The sequence below is a fragment of the Zootoca vivipara genome, chromosome 12 (assembly GCF_963506605.1).
Source record: "Zootoca vivipara chromosome 12, rZooViv1.1, whole genome shotgun sequence".
Classification (NCBI taxonomy): Eukaryota; Metazoa; Chordata; class Lepidosauria; order Squamata; family Lacertidae; genus Zootoca; species Zootoca vivipara.
Genome location: NC_083287.1, coordinates 41,889,496 through 41,905,187, shown reverse-complemented (window position 1 = coordinate 41,905,187; position 15,692 = coordinate 41,889,496). Strand labels below are relative to the sequence as shown.

The 15,692-nt window shown below is 42.1% G+C and overlaps 1 protein-coding gene across 4 annotated transcripts in view; it reads left to right on the top strand.

The window, feature by feature from the left end:
• The window catches only part of PARD3 (par-3 family cell polarity regulator), a 568,363-nt gene that overhangs the window by 383,382 nt on the left and 169,289 nt on the right, over positions 1-15,692 (top strand). For all 4 annotated transcript variants that reach the window (XM_035129016.2, XM_035129014.2, XM_035129013.2 and 1 more), the window contains 2 exons: positions 8,909-9,098; positions 14,754-14,902. In XM_035129016.2, the coding sequence (XP_034984907.1) occupies positions 8,909-9,098; positions 14,754-14,902 (339 nt within the window). The remainder of the gene's footprint in view (positions 1-8,908; positions 9,099-14,753; positions 14,903-15,692) is intronic.

The following is a 15,692-nucleotide window of genomic DNA, read 5'->3' as shown; positions in this document are numbered from 1 at the left end:
GAGTTGTTATGGGCATCCATAGATTGATTTTGGAAATCCTTTTTTGAGTATGCCCACAGCAGTGGTGTATCTATTTCTAATTTCATTGTTTAACTTTAGAAAATGAATTCCTTTTTCAAATTGAAGTGCCATAGGAGTCCCACTGGTATGAAGGTTAAATAGATTAAATGGTTAGTATGCACAAGAAGTGTAAGTGAGCTCTTCCCACTTACATATTTGCAGGCTTCATTCCTGCACTCTGAATCACATGCATATATGACTTCAAGCAAATAAACAAGAAGCCAAAGTGCAGGATCTTATTTTGGATTTTAATACTGCCATGTTTCCCTTTTGCTTATCCTGTCTCCTCCTAGGGCAGGGGTGTCAAACTCAAATTCATTGGGGGCCGCATCAGCAGTTTGGTCACCCTCAAAGGGCCGGTTGTATCTGTAGGACTATGTGTCCACTCTTTATTGTCATAAATTATTGTCACTGCATTCAATTATTACTGTTTTTTGTAATAATGTAAGTAATAACTAGGTCTGAAAGCAGAAACATAGTCAGAATAATGGCAAGTAGATATTCAAATGTACAATTATTGTACAATTTATTGAAAAATGATTTTTGGTAACTGCACTGGGTGGTGGAGGCTCGCTAGGGTTTCATGCAGGACCTTTGCAGAGCTACTAGTACCTGGAGATGCTGGGGTCCTTCTGCATGCAGGACAGATGTTCTACCAGTGAGCCACCACCCTTCACCAAAGGGACTGGCTGAGGTTGACTCACTGAAGCTGCTCTCCTGGTTCCAGGGTTTAAGGGCCAGAAGTATAAAGCAGCATCCTATGTTTCTGAGGAGAGGGAGAGGGAGAGGGAGAGGGAGAGGGAGAGGTAGGGGAGGAAGGAAGGAAGGAAGGAAGGAAGGAAGGAAGAAAGGAAGGAAGGAAGGAAGGAAGGAAGGAAGGAAAGAGGGAGTGGGAGGGAGAGAGGAAGGAAGGAAAGAGGGGAGAGAAAGAAGAGTAGGAAATAAGGGAGAGAATAAAGAAGGAAAGAAAAAGAAAGAGGGAGAGAAGACAGAAAGGAAGGAAGGAAGGAAGGAAGGAAGGAAGGAAGGAAGGAAGGAAGAAAGAAAGAAAGAAAGAAAGAAAGAAAGAAAGAAAGAAAGAAAGAAAGAAAAGAGGGAGCAGGAGGGAGAGAGGAAGGAAAGAGGTGAGAGAAAGAAGAGTAGGAAAGAAGGAAAGAAAAAGAAAGAGGGAGAGAAGACAGAGATAAAGAAGGAAGGAAGGAGAGGGAAAGAAAGAATAAGAACGAGAGAGAGGAAGAAAGAAAGGGAAGGGGGGGGTCGCCGCCTTGATTCAGCGCCAGAAAAGAGCGCGAAGGGACCCAGGGGCAAAAAGCATTTCCCCGGCCCCAGCTGTTTGTCGGCGCTTTGTTGGCGCGGCACTTCAGCAGCAAGGTCCCACTGCTGGGTCCCGCTGGCTGGGGCGCTCGGCGGGCCACATGACGAGGTCTGGCGGGCCGGATTTGGCCCCCGGGCCTTGTGTTTGACACCCGTGTCCTAGGGTAAAGGCAGCAGGGATATGGGCTAACCTTCATTACTTCTGAAACCCATATGAAATGTGCCATTAGTTTTCTGTGGATAAATTCAGTGTTTCTTAATCACTTTCCCACATGGGATGTATTCATTAGCAGCAAGCCAAATGGAGAAGATGCTTCTTAAAAGTGCTTGAGTTTATTAAGGCACGGCAAGTTTTGAAAATACAAATTTCCTTCTTTGTGCCCAATCTGAAAGACTAAGCTTCTCTAGGTCATTTTTTAATCAATTTCCCGGTGTGTTTATTAGAGCAACTGGTTATGATGATGTGAGGGGGGTGGTGGTATCTGTATTTTTTATTTACACACACACACACACACACACACACAACGTTATTGAGGTCCATAGACCCAAAATACACAATACATTTTTTTTTAATTTACATTGTCGCTGTTGTTTTAATTTCATTTTTGTTTTATTCCCTTGTATTTATGGATGCATATTTGCACTTACCTTCACATTGATTTGAATCCACTTTGTGTCCTTCCTAAAAGAGGCTCCTGGGAGCAGGCCCGGCTCGTCGTAGACCCCCGGTGGCGCAGTGCACTGTGGCGCGGGGCTGGCAAGCTGGGCGCCGGCCTGGGAAGGAGGGCACCGCGCGGCAAAGCCGCTCGGAAACCAATTGCGCCCTGCGAGGGCGGGGCGGGCGGCGGAGCGATCTCCGCCCCTCAGCACCAAGGCGCGCGATCTGCTCAAGACGGCCCTGCCTGGGAGGCCTGAGAGACATTGCTGGAACAACTCTTGGGTTGGGGCAACTGGTTAAAATGTTTTAAATTGTTCTACCTTTGGTTCCTCTTGTTTTGTTTTTGTGTGTCGAGGCTTCCCAGAAAATTACCTTAAATAACTCACAACTGACAACAGAATTATGGTTTGGTTTTTGGCAAATAATTTAGGGCCACAACTTTATTAAATACACAATTTTAATCCGAGTGTTGGCTTAGGCTTTTGGTTATTCACTCGTCCTTCCTAAAGAAGGACTATCCCCATCTGTCCATCCAGGACAGGACTCAATCAGCTGTCCCCTTAGGACAGGACTCACCTCATCTGCCCCACGTGGCAGGACTCACATCAGCTGTCACCATTGGACAGGACTCACCTCATCTGCCCACGTGGCAGGACTCACATCAGCTGTCACCATAGGACAGGACTCACCACTGTCCGCTTGGACAGTTCCTGCTCCGACTTCCGCATGGAAGTCAAGTAAACATACCTGGGAGTGAGGAGGTGGCTGCGCCCAGTCATTCCCTCCTCACCTTCACCAAGAATGTTCCTCAAGGCTCTTGCTCTTAAAATTGGGCCCACCATTCCCGCCAATGGCGGGATGGTAAGGACAAGAGTGTAAGCCCCGAGATTCCTTTAACGGAATACTTCTATATGGAGCAAACGGAGGTGAGGGTAGGCATCCGTGTGCCACCCCCTCTACCAACCGATTAACCAACCAAAAGCCTAACCGCCAACCTAACAAGTTGTGACAATTTGCTAGCGCAGTAGGCGAAAACCAAGAGGCACAGCCAATCAGCCAATTGGAAAAATTCCTACTGACCCCTGAATACAGGCGGCCCCGAAGGCAATAGCAATGTCGTGCTAACCTGCAAGAAAGAAAGGGCGGGTGGGAGGGGTTCAAACGCCAGGCAAAAATGTGACCAGAAAATGGTGGACGCAGCTTTAAGAGGGGCCCCAACAACCAATCAGATCCAAGGAATTTGCATACACACGCCCCCCATTACTCAGCATGAGCTGTGGCCTTACACAAACCAAACCCTAAGCTAAATTTCTTAACAGCCCTACCACAATCCGCTTTATATTATATGATATAAAGCGCTTTGTTGGGTTGATGCTGGTTAAATGTTTTTAGTTGAAGTTGGTGTTTGTTTTAATTTGGGTATTGTTGTTGTTGTTGTTACTACTATTAGTTTTTACTGATTTATTGGTTTATTTGTTGCTTGTATAGAATTGTTTGTTTTGTAATGTTTGATGCTTTGTTGTGTTTTTATATATGTTGTAAGCTCCCCAGAGTGGCTGAGAAAACCCAGTAAGATGGGCTGGATAGATATTTTTTTCTATATATATATATATATAATTATTATTATATCCCAAGTTTAAAACTGTCAGGGCTTTTTAGGGAAACATTAGGACCTAGGGAAGACAGGGGCCCTCTACATGTATTACAGTTTGTGTAATACATTTATATCCCACTGTTCTTATTTATGGCATGGTTCTCACGTACTTTCCAATCCAGACTCCAAACCAGAGTCAAGATTGATGTATCATGTGTCTTCGGGTAAGAACTTGGAAGCAAAGAATTCTAGGCTTATTCATGGAATCCCTGTATCAGTCTCTTCCTCTGCATGGAGCTCTGGATGCAAGTAAAATACTGTAGCTTGTAGCAGTTTCCTCCCTTGGATGCTTTTGTTCTCACATCACAAGCAGCAAGCCAGCCTGGTGCTAGGTTAACAGGGAAATTACATCAGGGCAAGGCTGAGAAGTCTTGTGGCTGCGTCCTTTATTCCATTCAAAGTTGCTTGCTCCCTGCCTGCTAGTTTGCTGGTGGTACCACTGTTATAAACATGCCTGGAGAAATGCTTGGGTGTACAGTGTGGGCCCAGAGCACCCCCAAAACTAATTTATTGATTAGATTTCTAACCTGCCCTTCACCATAAATGCTCAGGGAAGGGTTATAACAATGTAACATGTCTTGATGTTATAGCCCCAAGGCAAGGCTAGAGAACCTGTGACCCTTCAGATGTTGCTGGAGTGCAACTCTCCTCATCGCTGACATTTGATCATAGTGATGGGAGCTGATGGCAGCTGGAAGCCAACAGCATCTGGAGGGCCACAGATTCCTTTTCTTTCCCCCAAGTCCTACATTTAGACTTTGCCTCAAGATGGAGAATGTAGGCTGGATTGGATTAAATTTTGCAACGTGCTGCAGGTGTCAGATTGCACATAGGATTATGGGACAATACAATGTATGTACATTTTATTTGGGTAAAAATTCTGGAACAAAGAACCTACAAAGCTGCCTTATGCCGAGTCAGATCCTTGGTCCATATGTCTCAGTATTGCCCCCACAGTTTTGGCAGTGGTTCTGCAGGATTTCAGACCAGGATATGTCTGGGATTGAACATGGGGCCTTCTGCTAACGAAGGATATGTTCTAGCACTAAGCCTTTCCCCAAGAAGCAATGGCTGAGTCACATTGTTTGAAGCATAACACCTAGCAGTTGCCCACATCTGCATCAAACCTTAAGGGAAACACATAGATTCATGGTTAGAGATGTAGGTACCTCAGATATGATATCTCTATGTTTTCTTGGGCTGCTACACTATAGTCCTGGAAGAGGACTATATCTTGAGTGTCCCTGATTTTTATTTTATTTTACTGTTGATGGAGGGTGGTAGAGGAGACCTTGGAGTTTGCTTTGTTCCTTGGAATCCTCCTAGCAGCTTTGTGAACAAATATGCCTTACCTATCTGAAGGCTCTGAGCAGTGGTAATCAATGTGAATGTGAATGACCATGGAATTATTCCTGCTCCCTTCATGCATGCTCCACATCCTCCCCCAATTTACTCTGGCGGGCTTGAGGGGAAACACTAAACAAACTGGGTGAGGGGACATCGGAGAGGGGAAAGGGTTCTGTTCTGGAAGTATAAATCATTGCATCAATGGAACAAGTTACTTAGCACAACGTTGGATGCAATATCATAAATTATTTAACAGATAGGCATGATGCTTCATAGACCTTACAGGTATAACATAATCTGAGAACATTTCCTTGCACAATAATGAAGGAGTGCTACCAAAGCTGTAACTGTAGCATGATTTCTTCTCTGTAGCAATCCCTCTGATGTTTTCAGAAAGTAAGGATTTCCCCCTAATTATAGAAACCCTTGCTGGATTTGTGTTTCATATCTCCTAGGTTAATAAGTACATTTTATTGAAATACAAGCCCCAAAGCATTTGGTATAGCCACATGCCGGAACTTGCATCAATGTATTTTTACCAACTGAATCACGGTAGCGTAAATTTGCCAGTTATTTTCCAAATTTCTGCAATAACTGAGCTTGTAAAGAAGAATGACATAAACAAATATGGAAAATGGATTGAAAAGTTTCTCTCAACTAATTAAAGGTTGAGGATGTAGTTAAGACAGCATTTAGTGGTTCAGTGTGTTTAATTTTTAGGATCATTTAAGGGAACTGTAGTAATTCGATTTCAAGCTTAATCAATACTGTACATGTGGATTGTAGAACTCTGCTCGTGCAAGAAGTCTCAAATATTTTTGAAGGGTGCCTTTCTCGACACTGCTTCTATATTAATGAACAGTTTTGCAAAGCTTATGTTGCTTTAAATTGTGGTATCAGATGAAAATCACTACATCTTGCCACTGTGTTAGGCTGAATGTTGGACTACTTTATGTTTAACTGATTTCTATCCTGCCTTTAAATACAAATGCAGCATAAATGCTACATTCTAGAGCAGCACAAACAACAATTAGATAAGATGCCCTCTTAATCAATATTAGATGGAACAACCAATGCACAGGAACCATAATAACTACTAGTGTTGAACCAAAATACAGGCATATAGCAGAGACCACCAGTCTCACGTGCCAATATGTATTTATAGAAAGTGGCTGTATGCTGAGGTCTTGCAGGGTCATTTCCTTCTTACGGGAATTGTATGTTGTTATTTAGTTGGATAGTTTTCCCCACCACTTTACGCAGACAAGGTCCATGGGAAATTGCATTGCTGAAAGAGCCTATGAGAGTTCAGTCAACTTTAGCTTTGTTTTTAATCCTTTGTATGACGTGGCCCTTCATGGATCCTCAGTGTAAGGAGACCACACAAAAAAGCAGTCATTGGGGGGGGGGGAAATCCCCCTTTTATGTACCAAGTGCATCATTATGCCAAACAGTTAGGGTCTCTGTTCTTGCTATGTTGCCTGTCTATGCCCATAGCTGATTTTCTTTTTATTCTTGTAATGCAGAGGTTGCCACATTGACATATGATGTTTCCATGTATTATTGGTTTTCTAGTCCACTTTGCTCAGAGTAGAACAGTAGCACTCCAGAGTTTTAAGGAGAGGTCTTTCCCACTTATGGTACACCTCAGCTGAAGGTACTCGTGACTCGGATCTCCCTCATCCAACACATGGCTATACCAAGTTATTGCTCATCTACAATATAGAATCAGAGATGTCAAAGGTCATCTGTTCTACCCGCTTGCTGATGTAGGAAATCCATTGCTACAGCAGCCCTGATTGGTGGCATTTGCTTAAAAATCTTGTAACACATGAGGGTCTATTGTATTGTCAAACATCTTGTACAATCAAGACATTTTGCCTAATGCAGGAATAGGGAACTTGTAGCCCTCCAGATATTCTTAGACTACAATTCCATTATCCTTAATTGTTGGCCATGATGGCTGGGGTCAATGGGATCTGGAGTTGCAAATGTAACCAGTATACTCCATCATCTATTAGAAGATGAATATCATATAGCATCTTGATTGTCTCTTCTGCAGGTTAGACATACCCAACTCAGAACTTGGTTTTCCCAATCTCCTCTGGACACATTCCAGTTTGTCAATATCCTTATTAAACTGTGGTGTCCAGCAAAGGACACGGTACTCCAGATGAAGTACCATTACTTCTCATGATTTTAGCACTGTAGATGCAGCATGTTACTAGTTAGAAATAATAGCCATTTTCCCCCATTGGTGCATTGTGTCTGGCATAAATCTGAAGGGTCATCTACTTCTCTCTTCTCCCATTCCTCTCCCACACACCTGCAGTAAATGTGTTTTCTTTTACATTTCAGTGCAACTACTAAAATGTCATCATTCATTCTTGCTGAAATATTAAGAAGTGCAGAGAAAACCTAGACATGCCACTGAATTGCTTTTGCCTCTCAACCTTGGAGGCTTCATCTAAAAAATGCCATAAGGTTATACTGTTTCACATTCAGCTCTTTGGAGACATTATTAGTCACAGAGTTAACAATCTTGTAGGCATTATGTTTGGAAAGGAGTGCATTACTAGGCTCAACATTAACCTGTCCATCAAAGAAGCTTTTGCTGGGCAAAGAATTAGCTGCTATGCAAACTTGAACACATTCATTTCAGTTTGACAATGATGGGTCTACGTGTAGTAGAGTTCTTTTTCGTCTAACTTTCCCTGCCTCCCTCCACTCCCCCCCCCCAAAAAAAACTTTTTAAAAAGAATTGGATCTCTCTCTGACTCTGTTTTTAAGTTGTTCAAATTGTTTCTCACAGCTGAAATGACCAGGGCTAGCAATGTTATTCTTTGAATGAATATATATGGCATGAATACAGATGATGCTTTGCCATATAGACACCATGACCTACAGAGATGGAAGTCTATAGAACAGGGATGGGAAACCTTTTGACCTCCATATGTTGTTAGACTCCGGTTCCCATGTGCCCCACCCAGCAGTGCCCAATGGTTAAGAATGGTGGGAGTCTTACATGGTCCCCTGGAGGGTCTACATACCTATTTCTCATCAATTTCCATAAATTAAAGCAGAACTTCATCCTTTGCCTCCTCACATGGCATGCACAGCCATTCAACATACCAAGTCATTATGGAGAATATAAGGTCTGTGCCTCGCATATTAATATCTAGCTCCTCCCCCATCTCTGTTTAGTTCATCACTGTAAAGGTAAAGGTACCCCTGACCGTTAGGGCCACTCGCGGACAACTCTGGGGTTGAGCGCTCACCTCGCTCTATAGGCCGAGGGAGCTGGTGTTTGTCCGCAGATAGCTTCCAGGTCATGTGGCCAGCATGACTAAGATGCTTCTGGCGAACTACAGCAGTGAACGGAAACACTGTTTACCTTCCTGCTGGAGGGGTTCCTACTTATCTACTTGCACTTTGACGTGCTTTCGAACTGCTAGGTGGGCAGGAGATGGGACCGAACACTAGTTGCACTCAAGTCTGTTGTAGCATGCAGACATAGAGACTGAGTTATGAACGAGGAAGTCCCTGTTTTAGTTTTTTCTCTGACATGAGTTCACTAGGTGGCCTTATGCAAACTTTTTTCTCTCTCTGTAAGTTCCAACCCTCCCACCACTACCACAAATCTTTAATAAGGGATTAAGAGACTGTATTTCTGGCATTTTGCCCCATGTTGTGGTAAGGTCGTTGATGAAGTAGTCTGCAACCTGTGAAGACTTACAACAGTATAAATAGGTTGCTTTTGAAGATGCCTTATGGCCCTTGGTTTGTAAATTGCTTTGTAAATTGTGACAAATAGCATAGTGTTTGTGTTGAGTGCTCAGTATGTTTAGTTCTCTTCCGCTTCCCATTTTGTGCAGGTAAATACCAGCTATCTCCGACAGTCAACATGCCGCAGGATGACATGGTCATTATAGAAGATGATAGATTACCAGTACTACCTCCACATCTCTCAGACCAATCATCTTCCAGTTCCCATGATGATGTGGGCTTTGCAACAGTAGATGGTGGAGCCTGGAGCAAACCAACAATTAATGAGTCAACAGAATGGTAAGGCTCATGTCCACACAAACCATTACTTCTACTTATCAACAGTTCATGTGCTTTTCACACCTGCATCTTTCGGCACAGAAAGGAGCAGAATTATAGGCTTATCGTCGAAAGAATAATTCCCAACCTGCTTTCTGAGTTGCTTCTTCCTATCTGGGAAGCAGAGCAGAAGAGAATTATGAGAAGCTTTCACTTGGCCAAGGTTTAAATTATTGCTCAATTGTATCTGGGCTGCCAAAGATGCTTGTGTATCTTGAACGACACCCCCTCCTCACTGCATAGCAATATACTTCTGAAAGTGAGGAGCATTGTAAAAGCAGTTAGTGGCATCCACAAGCTGAGATCTTCTCCAGGTATTCTCTACCTTTGGGTGCTAAGAGGTATAATAATAATAATAATAATAATAATAATAATAATAATAATAATAATAAATATATTATTTATACCCCGCCCATCTAGCTGGGCTTCCCCTGCCACTCTGGGCAGCTTCCAACACACATCAAAATACATTAAAATATCACAGACTAAAAACTTCCCTAAACAGGGCTGCCTTTAGGTATTTTCTAAATGTCAGGTAGTTGTTTATCTCTTTGACCTCTGATGGGAGGGCGTTCCACAGGGCGGGTGCCACTACCGAGAAGGCCCTCTGCCTGGTTCCCTGTAGCTTTGCTTCTCACAGTGAGGGAACCGCCAGAAGGCCCTCGGCGCTGGACCTCAGTGTCCGGGCAGAACGATGGGGGTGGAGACGCTCCTTCAGGTATACTGGATTGAGGCCGTTTAAGGCTTTAAAGGTCAGCACCAACACTTTGAATTGTGCTTGGAAACGTACAGGGAGCCAATGTAGATCGGTGTTATGTGGTTTCGGCGGCAGCTCCCAGTCACCAGTCTAGCTGCCGCATTCTGGATTGGTTGTAGTTTCCGGGTCACCTTCAAAGGTAGCCCCACATAGAGCGCATTGCAGTAATCCAAGCGGGAGATAACCAGAGCATGCACCACTCTGGCAAGGGAGTCCGCAGGCAGGTAGGGTCTCAGCCTGTGTACCAGATGGAGCTGATAGACAGCTTCCCTGGACACAGAATTAACCTGCACCTCATGGACAGCTGTGAGTCCAAAATAACTCCCAGGCTGCGCACCTGGTCTTTCAGGGGCACAGTTGCCCCGTTTAGGACCAGTGAGTCCTCCACACCTGCCCGCCTCCTGTCCCCCACAAACAGTACTTCTGTCTTGTCAGGATTCAACCTCAATCTGTTAGCTGCCATCCATCCTCCAACTGCCTCCAGGCACTCACACAGGACCTTCACCGCATTCACTGGTTTTGATTTGAAAGAGAGGTAGAGCTGGGTATCATTCGCATACTGATGAACACCCAGCCCAAACCCCCTGATGATCTCTCCTAGGGGCCGCATGTAGATGTTAAAAAGCATGGGGGAGAGGAGAGAGCCCTGAGGCACCCCACAAGTGAGAGCCCAGGGGTCTGAACACTCATCCCCCACCACCACTTTCTGAACACGGGTAATTAAGAGAGAGAGCTGTGATATCCTCAAAACTTCAATTACTTTAGTTTTGCTACATAGTGATGTTTTACATGGATTTTTAGATGGGCTGTTTTTATTATTATTATTATTATTATTATTATTATTATTAAATATTTCTTAGTTTACAAAAATATGTGTGTTGTCTCTTTTTCAAATTGTGTTTTCTACAGATCATTTTCATTTGTTGTGAAACATTAGTGTTGCATGCATTTCCCACCTCAAAATATCTGCAAATCTGGGGACTATGACTATAAATTTGCACCGATACACATTGTGTGTATATATTGGGGGTGGGGGATAGGTGTTACTTTGGCTTTGGGTTGTTTACTGTCTTCTGCAGGATAAATATTGCATAATTTTTGTGTAGTGCTATCTGTACTAATCCAAGAGAATGACATTAATTTGTAAGCCTTGTAATTATGTTCAGCAATAAGCAAAATAAAAGACCTCTCTGTGGAACCCCCTGCTAGGGTGGTGGCAATAATTAACACAAGCAGGTTGAAGTATGAGAATTTTTCTGAGTCCCACACTCTCCTGGGTATAGTATAACTGTGTCAGCAATATCTTAATAAGAATTAGCACCAGCAAGTATCTCTTTGTTACTGGTACTTCGTTAGCTATTTATTATCTATATCTATATCAGTATGGATTAGTGTTAAGCGGCATTTGCTCATACCCCATCTAAAGAAACTGTTTATTTGCTGTCTTAAAAGCAGCTTCTTTCTTTTTGTCTTTTGCTGATGACTTTTGTTTTTTCCTTCTGAATGTTGAACCTGCCCATTTGAAAGAGGCACAACTGCAATTTCAATCCTGCAAACACCCATCATTTTATTCACATGGGAAATACATTAAAAGCCAAAAATTTGTGATGGGGTTGGGGGGTCGGATCATGAAAAGCATGCAAAATTGCATGTAATAGATTGTATTAGCATGGATTTTTCCACTTGAGTGTGGCAAGGAAACCTCAGCAGAATGTAAACAAACACACTCATCTTTGACATTAGGAATGCAGAATATTTTCCTGCTCACACATTTCCCTGACACGGGAAGAAAGAGTGAAGAGCTATTAGTTGTCATTAAATTTCTTATGGAACCACCTTTAATGCCTTTTCTCTCAGATGCAGAGATGCAATTATGAAAAGGGGCAGATCGGTTTGGAGTCTTGTGTTGATTGCGTTATTTTTGTTAAAAAATAAACCCAGTGAAATTAAATAAACAGCAGTTGAGTGGATTTTTGTATTAATTTCCTGCTGCTAATGGACAAAGGAAGGCTTGTAAAACAAAGGTGTATTCTGTGAGTTTGCTGCAAGGCACCAAGGGGTGAAGTTAAGAATATGGATGAAGGGTTATCCAAACAAGAATGGCAGCTGTTCTGAATCACAGCACAAAATGTAAGCTTTTTCCAGCCTGACAATATCTCCCTAATCCTTGATGAAAATGTTATGAAAACAAAGGGACAATGAGACAGGATTAATAAGTGGAATTTTAATAACATTGAGGGTCACAATACGGTTACATTCTTTAAAGAGTCAACTGTCGTTCCAGAAGCTTTAGTTGTTATAATGCGCTTTGCTGCTTGTTGGTTTTATAAATTACAATAATAATAGACAGAAAGTGACTTTAGCATCAATTTGAAATATTAAGAACCACTATTTGGCAATTTTACTTAGCTATACTCACTGACTTTTGTGCTTTTTTAGTTCCTGCAATAAACATCTGTTCAAATTGTTACCATTTGAGGTGTGTTTTGCTTGATGAAATACACTGCTTCTGATCAGTTGTGTAATACATTTTCACTGTATCCTGGGCATAAAATTCATTGTGCAACATCTGTGATAAACAAAGCACTAAAACATTATTAGTTTTAGAAATAGATAACTGAATAATTATTTATAGAGCCCAGATTACTTTGCACAGTGGAATCAGTTTCACTACAGTTTCACTGTACCACTGTGTAATACAATGGTTGCCAACCTTTTAGGTCTGGTGGCACATTGGAAATTTTGAGAAGGTGCTAAGGGTGCCAGTCACAAAATGGCTGCCTTCAATGGTGTTGGTGTTGTTGTTGTTGTTTAGTTGTTTAGTCGTGTCCGACTCTTCGTGACCCCATGGACCAGAGCATGCCAGGCACTCCTGCCTTCCACTGCCTCCCACAGTTTGGTCAAACTCATGTTCGTAGCTTCGAGAACACTGTCCAACCATCTCGTCCTCTGTCGTCCCCTTCTCCTTGTGCCCTCCATTTTTCCCAACATCAGGGTCTTTTCCAGGGAGTCTTCTCTTCAAGGGTATAGCCTAACTCAAAAAAGCTGCCACCGTGAGGGTGCCCTAACACAAAATGCTGGCTGCCTTGCCTCCAAGAGAGCAGAAAAAAGAACATAATATGGTTCAAATATAGAAAATATTGGTTTCACTTGTTAACATTTTTTTAAAAAGCTTTTTATTTTGCAGATACTGCTAAATCTTGGTTGTTACATTTTTTTTTTGCTGGTGTGTTGCTGTAGATTATAGCTAGAAAATAAAAGATGATTGAATCCAGGAGTAATTTTTAATTACACATGCATAGCCACAAATAAAAGACCTGGGAGGCTGCCAAGTTTGTTTTTTAACTATCTCAGCAGCAGAACAGATATGATTGAATAATTAAAACGCCCCAACACAGCCTTTGTCCAGTCACTCTCTCTAAGCCCAGCCTGTTGAACTCACCACATAGGGTGGCTGTGAGGATTTTAAAAAAGCAATGGCACAGAGCCCTGTAAGCCACCCTGAGCAATATGGAGGAAGGGTGGGATGGGAATTTGATAATAAGCAAACCAAGATGGCTACATGAGCATGATCTCGTCCTTGTGATGCATACTAATGTAGAGTAATGATGTAGGAGAGAAGAGCACAAAGTTACATACATACATACATACATACATACATACATACATACATACGTATATCATTTTATTTGTATGTCATCTTTCCATCGTTAAAGCCATGCTAAAGGTGGCTAGCAACATGAAAAAAATACATAATTACAAATATAACAAAAGTATTCATGATCAGTAAATAAAACACAACCAAAATGCAGTACAGTAATCACCATAAGATCTGAAAATATTAAAAAAAAATCAATAACAGCAACAATTCCCACCCCAACAAAAAAACCCAACAACTCCTAAACAATACTCCAACCCAAGAGTCTGTTCAGCAGCCTCAGCTTTTGGAGCTAGAGTCACTCAGGGCAACACCCTCTCACATCAGATGGGAAAAGGCCTGCAAGGCAGGGAGCAGGTCTTCCAGGACTCAAAACCATGATGATCCCACACCAGCAGTGCCAGTCCCCACAGCACTGGGCCATTGCTGCTTTATAACATGATCCAGTCACGTGGTTCCTGGTTGCAAAAATTACTGCTGTAACCAGAAAAAGAGAAAGGGATGAAACAAACCAGGGATAGACTCACATCTGCCCAGCCAGTATGGCCAGTGGTTAGGAATGATGGGACAATGCTATTGTAAAAGAGAGAGAGAGAGAGAGAGAGAGAGAGAGAGAGAGAGAGAGAGAGAGAGAGAGAGATGTTTTTGTTTGTGTAATATGCCCTTTGAATTTTGACTTAGTCATTCACTGTCCTAGTAACTTGTTACTGTGTTTCATTTATTATGTTTTATCAGACTATAGATATATTGTGCATATTGCACATAATAACATCTCATTTCCCCATCTGGGTCCCAGCAATGTGGGTGTCCCTCTCTCCTTTTATTTTCATCTTTTCTACATTCCACACCTTTCTTTTCTGCTCATTGGGAGCAGCCCCTGTGGGTGTGATAGTTACACTGCAATGATGCACATAAAGCAGGCCACTCACATGAATCTTCCAGAGTTACATACATAGTTATTTATTTCCACAGAATGAATACCCCTGTGAAAGCTTGAACCACACAGTGTGGAGGATGCTTCAAGTGGAAATCCCAGCTGTTCTTTCCATAGAGTCCCATTGCAAATATGCTTGTCACTTGATGATTTAAAAAATAAATAAATCAAAAATTGTTGCTGGCTGATATTTTACGTAAACATTTTATTACACAACTATGATAGGTGTGTGCTTTGAATGCTTTAATTTCCCCCTTTCCCTTACAGCACTCTGAGTCCAGATGCTGATCCAGCACTTGCCTTCCAGCGAGAGGGTTTTGGACGCCAGAGCATGTCAGAAAAGCGCACTAAGCAATTTTCAGATGCCAGCCAGTTGGACTTTGTTAAAACACGGAAATCCAAAAGCATGGATTTAGGTATTAAATTTTGACGTCTTCTTTTTTACCCCTCCCCCGTGTTGTATTTCAACATGTTTCTTCAGGTTTTAATTATACTGTTTGTTTTCCATGTTGCAGTTATATTATTTGTTATGCCAAACATTTGATTTGTCCGTGCAGCTGGATTCAATATGTGGCATGAAGAAGTCTTAATATGGTCTGATCCAAGAGCATTATGTGTGTCTGTGCAATTTTAATGTTTATATATTTCAAACGTTATGCTTGTGCAGATGCATGTTATATACAATGGTTCAGTATATGTGAATGTGTGAGTGCATATGATGAGGTACTTTTCAGGAGACAGAAAAGCCAAATAATTCAAGTTTGCATTTAAAATAATTCCTAAACAACTAACGTCTGTTTGGTTTTGGCACTGATAAGGCCTTGTACTTGGGAATGATTGTAACATAACTCCAACCTGCAACATCAGCTCCTGCAATTGGCAAACAATATAAATTCTCTGGATTTTCCAGGCCTAGGGATCTGGTCAATGGGATCTGGTCCAGTGCACTCTGGACTCCATTTCATGGTCTAGCCTAAGTCCTGGTTCCCCCACAAGGTCTCAGAACCACATTCAAACATCATTGGGGCTTTGAGTTGTGGAAAGAAAAGAAAAGAAAGAAAACTTGTCTGGTTTGGCATCCTCAAACTGATCTTGATTACTCCAGAAAAAAGCAATGTGTAGGATTGCATCCTAAGGGGCATCACATAACAATTTTTTTTTGTTTTTACACTGACAAATTCAAGAGCAGTAGGCAAGGTAGTCTGC